Here is a 12960-nt window from a genome sequence, read left to right as displayed (position 1 = left end):
CGCTCCGCGATCAGGATCAGCAGTATTTGATACTCTTACCATGTTGCTCTCTTACTTTAGCCTTAAACTCCTTGAACTTGTCAAAAGTTTCTAATTTTGTATGCGCATCAGTCGTATGTATCCGATTTTCGAGGGCCATCTCGTAAAGGTGACTTAAATATCAGAACCGCTTTATTTGCTGATGCATTAGTCCACACACATCGCATGAATGAGCTCAAGTACTTCTTTGGCCCTATTCCCTTTGATCTAAAAGATCTCTTAGTCATCTCGCTTTCAGACAATAGACTCACACTTCGAAACGGTTCCTTCGCTAGCTAAGATCTTGATCAACCATCGCATGAATCCTTCTTTCGTTGGCATGACCAGTCTAAGGTGCCATAAGTAATGCCTTCATTCATTGAAGTTAGGGCTAGTTCTTTCTCTTAGAAATTTTCGATGTAGCATTGAGTTCGATTACGTTGATTAAATTGTGTAGAAGTGATCAAAAATGTGATTGTTTTCCATGATATCATGAGCTGTGATATAAGAACCATCTTTCTTAATAACGCAATTGTCATTAAAAGAAATCAATATCCATCATAAGACAATTTAGAAACCGAAATTAAATTTCTTCTAAGAGGGTATCAACAAAACATTCTTCTAAAATCAAAAATCTATCACTAGAAAAACGTAAATAAACGTCTCCCACCGCAACGGGCCGCCACTTTCAGAACGTCGCCTACTGGACCTCTATCTCACGATCATGTAGCCGTCTTGTCACCTCGCATCAAGTCGATCAAAACATATATAATGATCAATAGCTCCAGTGATCAATAACCCAAGTACTTGAAGAACATGTCAAAGCCAAACAGCGACTCGACTACTGTGATAATGGAAGGGGACACTGTGAGCTCTACCTCTTAGGACAATCTGGCTTCCAATGACCTTCTCTCCACACTTGAAGCATTTTCCGGGCTTGCTTCTTGTCACCCCGCCGCTTTCTTCTTTCCCTTAGCATTGTTGACTCGCTACTTGGTTCGGTGCCTTTTTCTTTCCTCTCTAGCCTTAGAGCTGAGGAATAGGCGCATATTCTCATCATAACTCTTACTTTAGCTTCGAACCATATATCCTCCGCCGACCGAAGTTCACTGCCAACTCGCTAAAGTATAATTCCGCTTTGTTCATCTCAAAGTTGAGTTTAACCGCTGGAAGCTAAGACTTCAAGGATTATAAGAATCTGGGACTCCTAGATCGATCGTCCCTCCCAATACCTCAATCCGTCGAGGTGACTCATCATCTCGAGGACGTGTTGCCTCAGCGACGAGCCTTCCTTCATAGACTCCTCACATTACATCCCAAAGGCCGAGACTTCCAGCCGCTCGTAAGGAAATTGAGTAGATTAACCATAAAACTTTTCAAAATCTTACAACAGCCAAATTAATAAATTGTACCCTCCTCTGGAGGTAAATACGCATTAAAATTTTGACAATTTTACTGGTCACAGCACCGACGCATCAATATCTTCCTCCTCTGAGGTCAACATGCCTATACTGTCAGCTTCTTAAGTACGACCATCGATTTAAGATTACGTAATTTTATTTCTACAACACACTCCCATAACAATGTTTATGTGCCGATAATAAACCAAGCTATCTCATAAATTTCGATTGAACCTTCAAACTTGTAATTCTTTAGATTATTGTCCCCTACTCAGAGGGTGGCGATAATATTAACTACTAGTTCATTCTATTTATTATTTGAGAAGTCCGCCTCTTATGAACTTAATGCTTAGGATTATTGTCCCTACTCGTAGGTGATATAATATTAGAAAATCACCACAAAATTAAGTAAATTCAACCGATGGAGACCATATATAAACATTTAGTTCATAATTATCGCTAGATATTTTAGCAGGGTTTTCATTAATTATCCTTTAGCCTTAAGGCGCATTAAGACTAATTAAATTCTGCTGGCATTTAATTGACTGGATAATTAAATCTTTCATTATCTTTAGTATCTTAGTTTAGGAATTATTATTCTAGAATTTAATTCTTATTCATGTCATACTATAAGATATATCTAAAATAAAGTAATATTTATTATAATCTTAATTAGACATGAAAAATTAAATTCATATAATTTCCAAGTTCAAGATTAGGAAGATGATTAATTATATTATTTAATGTAATCTTACATATATCTTATCTTATATCTTGAATCTATAATAAGATAAGATATATTATATATTTAGGAAACTATTAAATTATTCTTATCTATATCATCTAGGATATAAAATATTCATAGATATAGAAAATAATCCAAATCTTAAAATCTAGTAGAAATTCTTCCCAAAATACTTTATTTTATTAAATAATATTATTTTTAATGATATCTATTAATTAATAAATTAAATAATCATTAAAATAATCTTTCACGATATCTAGTGATTCCTGAAGCCCGCACCTAATCAACACGACGAAGATTTGAAGACTCATCGTGAGACGCTCGTCGAGAGCGCAAGTTCGGCCGCCCCGACGGCTGCCGGGCAGCCGCGCCCAAGGCGCGTCTCCTTCCCCTCATGGGCGAGCTATGTCATACTCTTCCGGCCGGTTGAGCATCCATGCCATCGACCGCCATGTTCGGGCGAAGCCCCACTCAATCGACGGCTCGCTAAGGTAATCAAAGAATGCTAAAACAGCGCAATGCTTCATTGCATCGCTGTGATCATGACCAGGTTAGGGGATTCTAGGGTTGGTTTACATCCGTAGAGCTCGCACCTGGTGGTTCTCGACTCCAGCCACTGCGTTCATCTCCTCTACCCAAGCAATGACGAAGTCGATTCCTGCCTGGTGACAGTGGTCGACCGGCGCTGGCGACGAAGCCCGCTTCGCCGGAAGAAGCCGCCGCTGATCAGATCCCTTTCGCTCCTTTTTCTCGTCAAGGCCGAACGTCTGACCTGGCCGCTGGGACAGACGTGGTTTGCCGGGCTAGCGCCATGAGTTTCAGCTGTCAGCCTGATGTTCACTCTGCTCCCACTAATTGGACAACCCTACTCGACAGACGTAGTGCGATGCCCGTCTTGCTACCACTGACCAGACATCTCGCACGCTCAATAATTCAAGTTCTAAGGATTCGAATGTTCTTGAGTTCAACATGCATAAACATAAATAATAAAACAAGAACACGCCGTGAATCAAATAAGACATGCATACATGAATTTCGCCAAATTTAAATCCAAATAATCGAGCCAAAGACTGCCTCATACTCAATTGACGGAAACTGGCAATGAGCGGCGATAAAAACAAATCACATAATTATCGATCTATTTAGCAGACATTTAGACAAAAAAGCTATTCGCGCAAATTTCACATGTATCATGCTCATAACTTGAATCAATCATGTTTTAGAATATAGAAAACCTAAAACATGTTTTCTAATGGAGCAGAAAACACTTTGCTTAATTCTCCAAAGAATCAAGATGGCTAGCGACTTCTCCACGTGATGCTTTATACTGACCACAACTGTTCCTGAATCGTACTCAATATCAAGCTGATCTTACTAGAATACTAGGGACTTAAATAAAGAAGACGTAAGAAACCAAACATGGAGAGAATTCGAAAATTCTACAAATTTTGAGAGCTGAAATTTTCAAAATTTTAGCAAATAAATTGTGTTATTTCTGCCTCCTTTATTCTCCTATTTATATTAAGTTCAAATTTAGCAGGATCTATGGAAGGCTTTGATACGGGCTCATCCACTTACTTTTACTAATTAAATCGAACTCACAATTTAATATAAGTTATAATCGGGAATATTACTTAGCAATGACCACAAGTAATATCAACTCTCCTCATCCAACCAAATTACGTTAACTGCTCGGGCTTATCTAGTCTTCGCGCTTAAGATTGTGTAATGTCCATTAATTTAATTAATGTCCTGCTATTGACTTAATTAACTTCTTATTAATTCCAGAGTGGACTCAAGATGAAACACTTATTTATTATTCATAGATAATCAAACTCCAACTAACATTTGTGCTCGAATAATAAAACTTGTTTCGCGCTCCTCTTGAGGACATTATCAAACGAGACTACCGCATTTATCTAATATAATAAAGAATCAGTAACCGCTTAGATATCGATCACCACCTAATATATCGATAATTGGGTTAATGAAACCCGGCACTACTTGATAAGTCAAAGCAAAATGCATAATCAATACCGTGATGCTCAATAAAGTAACTTACATTGATTAAGAAATAAATATTTATCAAGACCTCGCCAAGATAAATTTAAGGCAAGCTCACAAGTTAGATCCGCTCGCTATACCACACCAATGTCATCTTATTTCAAGAAGGGGCTTAGAAATATATCGACTCCATTATTGCACAACCTTTCTCGATGGGTAGTCTAATTCCATCTAGGTTGTGAAATTCATATTTTTCTTTGTTTAGAACCTAATCGCATTACTCAGCGGACGCACCACAACCCAGGCCTACTAAAACAAAGACTTAGACTTTGTTGTTAACTTATACATTTAAACATGCATTAACATCCATTAAATGTAAAACATACAACATTATGACAAAATAATCTGTCGCTTTATTCATTGGAAAAATAAAATAAGAGTTTTACAAGATTCAATCACTTCCACAAACGCGATTTAGTATACAAACTCTTAACACTCCATGTCTTAAATTGCAATGGACCCGCTGCCAAGGTAGCTAATGATTTCAGCACCTTCAAGCCCTAATTTTGTTGAATTTTTTCTGTTTTTTTAATGCGTGTGTACGATTGATTTGTTGTTTCCTCCACAACAATCTACAAGAGGGAGAAAGAATCGAATTATCTTTTTGTTAATCTCCTGTTCTCACTACCGTATATATGAAGCATGGGAAACTAATCTCCACTAATAAGAAGAAACATGAGAAACCTCGTATATTATATTATATATTTATTAGAATTAATTTTCGAATTTTATATTAATTGCATTTACATTCTCCAAGATAAACATATTCAAAGCCTCCCAAAAACTCCTTTATATATTGTATAGAATATGGAAAACTAATCTCCATTAATAAGAAGAAACGTGAGAAACCCTATATTATATTATATATTTATAAGAATTAATTTTGACTTTGTATTAATTGCATTTACATTCTAAAGTATAAAATATTATTCAAAACCTTCCAAAACTCCTTATATATCAGATAGATGTCATCTCCAAATTTATTGAATTCGTTTACTAAATCTTATAATGAGCCACACAATTGACGGGGGTTAGGGAGTGAACGAAAATGAAATTGGATAACATTGACCAAGAAGAAAATTCTAGATAATTTTGATATAGGTTTAAAATATTCTATAGTTGTTTTGTTGAAATCAGATGTTCGGTCAAAGGATTTTGACCAAAATAGTTTCAACGAGACATTTAATTTGTGAAATTAAATGATATAGCGTCGATCTACGTTCGAGTAGATGACCGTAGTATATTCATTTTCTCAAATCCGATTCCCGTGAGTGAGAAATAATGTTTAAAGTTGGGCAAAAATTGCGAGCTAACTAAATGAATCCATGAGAAGCCATGAGATTAATTAAGAGAGTTAATTATCCCACATTGAAAGTAATAATCTTATCAAACTAATATTTAATAAGAAGAATTATTACATGTAATAATTATAATGGACTAAGATGAGCTGTAGAACCCACACGCGCGCCACCGCCTGAGCTGAGACCGTGCTCGTGTCCTTGGACTTGGATCTTGGCAATTGGTCTTTGTGTGGTGTTTGGACTGTTCTTTGGGCATGGTCGTAGCACTCGGTGCTTGGGTCGTGAACGAACCTAGGCGCGAGCATGTCCGATACGTCCGTCCATGATCGGACTCTCCAGTCTTTGGGCGTTCTTTGGGCACTGTCGTGTGGTTCGGTGCTTGGGTTGTGAACAGATCTAGAGCGCGGCGTGTCCGTACGTCGTCGGATCGGACTCTACGACTTATGCTTTGTAACACCCGCGATTCTGAGACTCGCAGGTGATGACAACCATCATGGCTGGTTGACCCTGTAGTGATTGAGTCTATAAATAGGCTAGTCATTCCATGCATCACAACACCAACTCATAAGCATACACACGAACATAAGCTCTATCCTCTCTGCATTTCTTTTACGCGAAGCTCGTTCTCTCCTCCATCCGGTTCTTGGAGGTGCCTTCATCGAGAGACGAAAGTCGTTTTATCTTTGGGGACGACACGCCAATCCGAGGCACTAACGGGTATCTCGTTTTGTGGAAAGAGGCCTCCTTGACTCGACTTATTTCCACTTTTACAATTTACTATTTTGATTCCTATTATGTAATTTCGTTTTAGTTTGTTTTTTTGTATTCCTTTTTTGGATTTTATTGCGCCCGGTTTATTTCCTGTAATCCAGAAAGTAATAAGTTTAATGTGATTGTAAATGCACAATATAGTACTACTTAGTGGATAGTGTAAGTTGGAGTGTGGGTTAAGCGAGCGTGATTTATTATCTCTATCTTACCCTTTATGAATGTAGAAGGATAATTTCAATATCTTTTTAACACTAGAAAAATAAAATTTGTTCCAGTACTAGATTAAGGTCATCCACAATGTGAAGCCTCCTACAGAGGCTTTAACTCTCGTCACATCATCATTCATCACTTTCTTTTTCACATACCACAACTCCATAATGGACACCGTCTCCCACTCGAATATTAATTCACACTATTCATTTAATTGGTCGCAACCGCCTCTAGTAGGATAGTTGGATGTATATATACACTTTTGGCCGCTAGTGAACGTCACTCGTCGTGATGCCTTGTGTGCATCCTCCTCGTCCGAGGCTTGTCCGCAACGAAGGGGGTGCTAGTCACGGTGCCCTGGCGTCTCCCCCTCCTTACATATACTGCTAAGAACATCCACAATAAGGACGGATGTCTGCGGACAAGCCTACGGACATCCCAAAAACACCTCTTGTCACGTCATAAGGATATCCCTTTGCTTGCCCGGTGCCACGTCATAAGGACATCCCGACGAACAAGCACAATAATAAAAATTCACAAAATTCACAAATATGAAATTTACAGAATTAAAATTTCGACACGAATACGGAAAAATGCAACCATTTTATTTATAAAAAAACATATATAATTAAATTTAAAAAAAATACATAGTTCATAAAAAAAATACGTAGCACCATCCCACCCATCCCTCACATCCAAAGGTATATATTATAGTACCCGCCCATCATTCCGGCACTTGGGGCATCATCCCGCCATCTCGGTCATCCTGCACTTCATTGGCGTTTCCTTCACCTCCAGACGTGGAACGTCGGCGTTTGTGACTTGCTCGTGGCGGAAGAATCACTATCATGCTCCATTTATCTTGAATAGAAATGAGAGTAGAGAGAAATTCATTAATACACGTGGTGCAAATGAAATGAAGTGCAACGAAACAGTATATATAGAGTTTAAAAAAAATCGAGAAAATGGGATGTCTGCCGGGACGTCGTCGAGTCACCACAATAGCGGACGACACGGACGGACGAAGACAGACGTCCGCCTATAACCGCGGACGACCTCTTGTCCTTCGCTCGTCCACGAACACTCGTCGTCGCAATAATGGACGTCTCGGATGGACAACCCGCTCGCCAGTTGGACGTCCGCTATTGTGGATGCTCTAATGTTCTAATGACTTGCCTAAAAAATGCAATAACAGCATAACATAATTTTAAGTATTGTTGATAACATGCACATAAAATTATATCGCTTAATATATAATGAATGCTCTATACTCCAAATTATGAATGCATATGAGAAATTAGTTACTTGATGCTAAGTACTACTACTACTAGTTATACTTCATTTTTCAAAAATCAACAAAAAGTTAATAATTACAATGACAAAGAAATGACAACAACGAATATGCTCAATATATTTTTATAAGCACGTTGCAATTGCCTAAGAAAAGACATTTCACCTTTCACGGTGTTCATATTTGAACTGATTTTCAGGAAAAAAATGTTAGTTTAGAGTAATAGTGTCGATTTTACCAATATAATAAGAGCATCCACTATAGGGGCGGCGCGCCGGCTGCCCCGTTCGCAGCTAAGCCGCGGCGGCCTATTGCGGTGGACGGATTTGCTGGGGCGGAGGGCAATTGCTCCGAATGCGGCGAGGACGAGTCGGAGGAGAGAGAAGCGTGGCGGCCGCCGCGCCTATCTATTGCACGGCGAAACTGCCGCGGCGGTCGCCGGTTTCACTTCTTTTTTTTTTTAGACTTTTCTTCTCTCTCTCTCGGTCTTCCCTGTAGGATTTTTCTCTCTTTTTCCTTTCACCATTTTTCTCCCAACTTGTGCTCCACACCAACTCTACGCAGAGACTTCAAACTTCCAACTCGTGAGTCCTCCGTCTTGCATTCTACAATGCCTAAACTTTTGTTTCTTTATATTGTTCACAACACTTGTTTTTCTTTCCACGACTATTTCTATTCCAAGACACCTTTTATTGCACTAGCCGTTTTTATCCCAAAGTGTCCACTCTATAGTGGATGCTCTAACAAGACTTTCATTTTCCATGAATTTTTTATGGATTTTCTTCGTGTGGAAGACACTTTAATATCATCAACAATTATTATCTGAAAATATCTTGTTTGCCCACCTCTTGACCCCAGCAAAGAAAAAGAGAATAAAGAAAAAACAAAATTCAAAGTTTAATTCCAAAAAACAAAATAAAAGAAGTCCAAGTTTATTATCGACCGCACACGGCAGTTTCATATGACGCGTTAATTCATTTACAACAGCCATATTAAAATTCAAACTCTCCAGTCTCCAAAATATTAAAATAATCAATAATTTTTTGGAATAGTTCCCAACCACTATTTGGAAACAGCCACAACAGCTATTATTAGCTGTTTACCTAACAAAATCATCCCTGTTTCTATATCCCCAATTTTATTCTTCAACAATCTCTCAGAAATCGGAATCGTTGTTCTGCGATTAGATTCCACCGTTGATTCAGAGATCCACGGGGCGTCGAGCGCCGCCGGTGGCCACCGCTGCTTCGACCATGGCTCTGTCGCCGGAGAACGCTCTGTTCAACAAGTACGAGGTCGGCAAGCTGCTCGGCTGCGGCGCCTTCGCCAAGGTCTACCACGCGCGCGACGTCGCCACCGGCCGCAGCGTCGCGATTAAAGTAATCAACAAGAGTAGATTGAACAACAATGTGGTGCTGGAGAATAACATCAAGCGTGAGATCTCGATCATGAGCCGGCTGAGGCATCCTAACATTGTGAAGCTCTATGAGGTGCTCGCGACGAAGAGGAAGATTTTTTTCGTTTTGGAGTTTGTCAAGGGCGGGGAGCTGTTCGCTAAGGTTGCCAAGGGGAGATTCAGCGAGGATCTGGCGCGGAAGTATTTCCAGCAGCTGATTTCCGCCGTGAGCTACTGCCATTCCAGAGGCGTCTACCACCGCGATCTGAAGCCGGAGAATCTGTTGCTGGATGAGAATGGCGATCTGAAGGTTTCGGATTTCGGTTTGAGCGCGCTGGGGGATCACGTGCGATCTGATGGACTCCTGCACACGCTCTGCGGCACGCCTGCCTACGTGGCGCCGGAGATCCTCGCGAAGAGAGGCTACGACGGCGCGAAGGTGGACGTCTGGTCGTGCGGCATCGTTTTGTTCGTCCTCACCGCGGGGTATCTGCCGTTTAATGATCCGAATTTGATGAATATGTATAAGAAGATCTACAAAGGCGAATTCCGGTGCCCTAAGTGGATGTCGCCGGATCTGAAGCGGTTTTTCTCTCGATTACTGGACACAAATCCTGAGTCTAGGATCTCAATTGAGGAAATGAAGCTCGATCCGTGGTTCAGGAAGGGGTATTCGGAGGTGAAATCGGAGAGCATCGGTTTGGTGAGGGAGGAAGAGAGAAAATTGCAGAATCTGAACGCGTTTGATATCATCTCCTTCTCCAGGGGACTCGATCTCACCGGACTGTTCGACGGGAAATTCGTAGCGTCGGAGGATGTGGACCGTCTGACGGCGGAGGAGCAGCCGGAGACAGTTATGGAGAGGGTGGAGGAGGTGGTGAAGGCGGAGAGCGGCGGCCTGCAGCTGAGGAAGACCAAGGAATGCGGGATGGAGCTTGAGGGGCAAAATGGTGATTTCGTAGTGTCTCTAGACGTCTACCGGTTAACAGACCGGTTGGTGGTGGTGGAGGTGAAACGGAAGGCCGGAGATGCCACTGCGTTCGCCGGGTTGTGGAATGACAAGATTAGGCCGGTGATTCAGCGGCGACCGGAAACCACCAACTAGATTCCCACTCGGCCCACGACGGTTGCAGGGGTAGTTTCGTCATACTTTTTTTTATTTAATTTTTTGGGTTTATTTGCGATACAAAAACATACCTACTCTTGATTTGTGATTGTAAATTTATGTATTTCAGATTTCAGTGATTATTCAAAGTGTATAAATTTAGTGTTCAGAAAAATAAGAACGCAGGTGCCGGATTTTGGAATTCATGGCTGGGCGATTCATCGTCTTAGAAAATGAAAACAAATTTCTGGTTAGTTCGGGTTGTACTTTGTACAGTGATGTTGATTTTAAATATAGTTGTGAATCGCGTTAGTGTTGTTTTTATCTTTGGCTATTTAGGTTGTCTCCGGTGGCGCCCCTCCCACTAGCCCTTCTCATGCCACGTCAGTACTAGCCCTTCCCATTTCACTACCACATCACTAGCCCTTCCCACTGCACTAGGACTTCCCGCAATAAAATTAATAAATTCACAATTAAAATTAAAATTTACGAAAATTAAAATTTACAGTAATTAAAATTTCGACACGAGCCGTATTTATAGCTTTTTTTTTTAAAAAATAAATAAATAAAAATTCGGTGGGGACGTCCAAGTGGGGACGTCACACACTGCAAATGCGCCGTCCCAGTCGGGCAGTCAGCGAAGCCTTGCAGGCATATAGAAAATAGCTCCAGGGACCAGACGTCGCGCCCTTACGCCCATATGGCACCGTCAGGTCACGCGTCCCGACAATGAGCGAAGTGGAGAGCCGGTGGAGATAGACATATTGATGGTTCACCCACATGACATCTTGTTATTAACGTTGTCTTCTAGTAATGATTTGTTGCGAGGATGGATGAAAAAAGTGAGTTATTCTGTAAAGTAGAGCATGGATACAATAGTACGGGACCACAATAATAATCAAATCGATTTGTTGGTTAATCGACCATAAAAAATAGTCAAAAAAATTAATCGGAACCGAACCGTACCAAACTCTATTTCACTAACCGACTCAGTTAGAACCGATCGATTATGGTACTAACCGAATTGACTCTCTTCCTTCTTCAATCCCCCCGCTGCTCCTCGATCCAAACCGCCTACGGTTGATTCTCGGTTCGTGGTAATGCTCGACTATATCCTTTAGCAAGAGCTCGTACGACTCGACTTCAGGCATGTGCCTCACCATCTCCATGAGCTCCAACCGCCCTCTCGCGATCGCTGAGCTCACGAATCCAGCAAGAAAGAGCCGCCGAGAAGGGGCGAGACTATGGCTGCTCCTCCACAAGCGGCGGGATCGCGCCGAGTCGTCAGTTTCCATGGCATGAATTAGCACGAATTGCACCTTGGCGTAACGATTCTTGTGGTTGTGATGGATCTGTGGTAGGGATTTTGATTGTGATGTCATGATTGAGTTAATTTTGTGATTTCATGAGAAGGAATGGTTATTCGTGTGATTGTATCAACGGTGACTCGCGCACAAGTGGCATGACGGTCCATGCAAAATTGCGGTGGAATGAATGGCAACAGAAAATTTGAATTGGGCGACCTTCAATTTACAAGGGGCATGCATCCAAATCTTGGTTCGACTTTTAAGGCAGATTCAAAAACCACCTTCCTCGAGCGATTTGAGTTCATGTTATTTTTGTTGTGAACAGCATGACCATGATTTCACTCTCGGGCTCTTCGGTTTGATACTTGAACACTGAACAGCCTATAAACCCCGTATAAACCCTAGAAAATGAGATTATTTCTTGGCATATTTGACGAAAATGTGAAACTAAACAAATCATGAAAAGTGCTCACAATCAAATCCAAAAAGAGATTTCAATTGTTAGGATAAAATAGAATTTCTTTCAAATTTTGAAATTCAACTTCTTTCACAAATGAGATCATGGCTCTCCAAACTTTTCATTTGAAGAGATCTTTTTTATCTATTTGAACAGATTTTTATCTTTTTTATTCTCTATTTTTCTTTTTTTATCACAAAAAAAGTTCGGAAAAGTTAGCAGTGACACGATCCCTATAATCCAATTTATCCCTAAGAGCATCTCCAACCGCGGACGTCGCGGAAGTCTGACCGGACGTTCGCCGTAGTGAACGAAATACTAGGACACGGACGTCCCGTGCGCCCGTCGGATGGGCTCGGATATCCGGCCGACGGGCGGGCGGACTTCGCGACGTGGCGTGGGTAGGACGTCGAGGTCGGACGTCCGACCGAAATTAATTTTTCTTTTGTTTTTTAAAAAATTCTATAAATACGGCTCGTTGAACTTCATTCATTCACACCACTTGTGTTGACAAGTTTCTCTCTCTAAACTCTATTTTCAAGTATATCTAGAATGGCTAGTAGTCGTGCGGGTGGTAGTGGCGGGGGCGCTAGTGATAGTGATAGCTGTTGGGACTACCGCAGCGGAAGACACGAAAACCAAACAGGTCCTTGACCGGATCTATTTAGGTGATTATGCATTCGACTCAATTTCATGCAATAAACATAGATCTATAGATATAACATCAAATAAACACATAATCATGCATATTCGATGTAGATTCGATTGTTACCTCATAATCCATCATTGGATTGACGTTGCTAGCTGCACCACCCGGAGATCCTTGGTTTATCGACACTAATCTTCCAACCTATTCCCTTGTCCTTGATTCTCCATCCGGGGGCGGGTCTCAAGA

The 12960-nt window shown here is 40.9% G+C and overlaps 1 protein-coding gene across 1 annotated transcript; it reads left to right on the top strand.

The window, feature by feature from the left end:
* Positions 1 to 8824: 8824 nt before the first annotated feature.
* On the top strand, positions 8825 to 10625 carry LOC125201229 (CBL-interacting serine/threonine-protein kinase 11-like). The gene has a single exon (XM_048099258.1). The coding sequence runs from the start codon at positions 9054 to 9056 to the stop codon at positions 10299 to 10301; it is 1248 nt and encodes a 415-aa protein (XP_047955215.1). The 5' UTR covers positions 8825 to 9053; the 3' UTR covers positions 10302 to 10625.
* The last annotated feature ends 2335 nt before the right edge of the window (positions 10626 to 12960 follow it).

Source organism: Salvia hispanica, chromosome 1 (genome assembly GCF_023119035.1).
Source record: "Salvia hispanica cultivar TCC Black 2014 chromosome 1, UniMelb_Shisp_WGS_1.0, whole genome shotgun sequence".
In the NCBI taxonomy this organism is placed as follows: domain Eukaryota; kingdom Viridiplantae; phylum Streptophyta; class Magnoliopsida; order Lamiales; family Lamiaceae; genus Salvia; species Salvia hispanica.
Note: the sequence above shows the minus strand (reverse complement) of the source record. Positions and strands in the feature narration are given on the sequence as shown.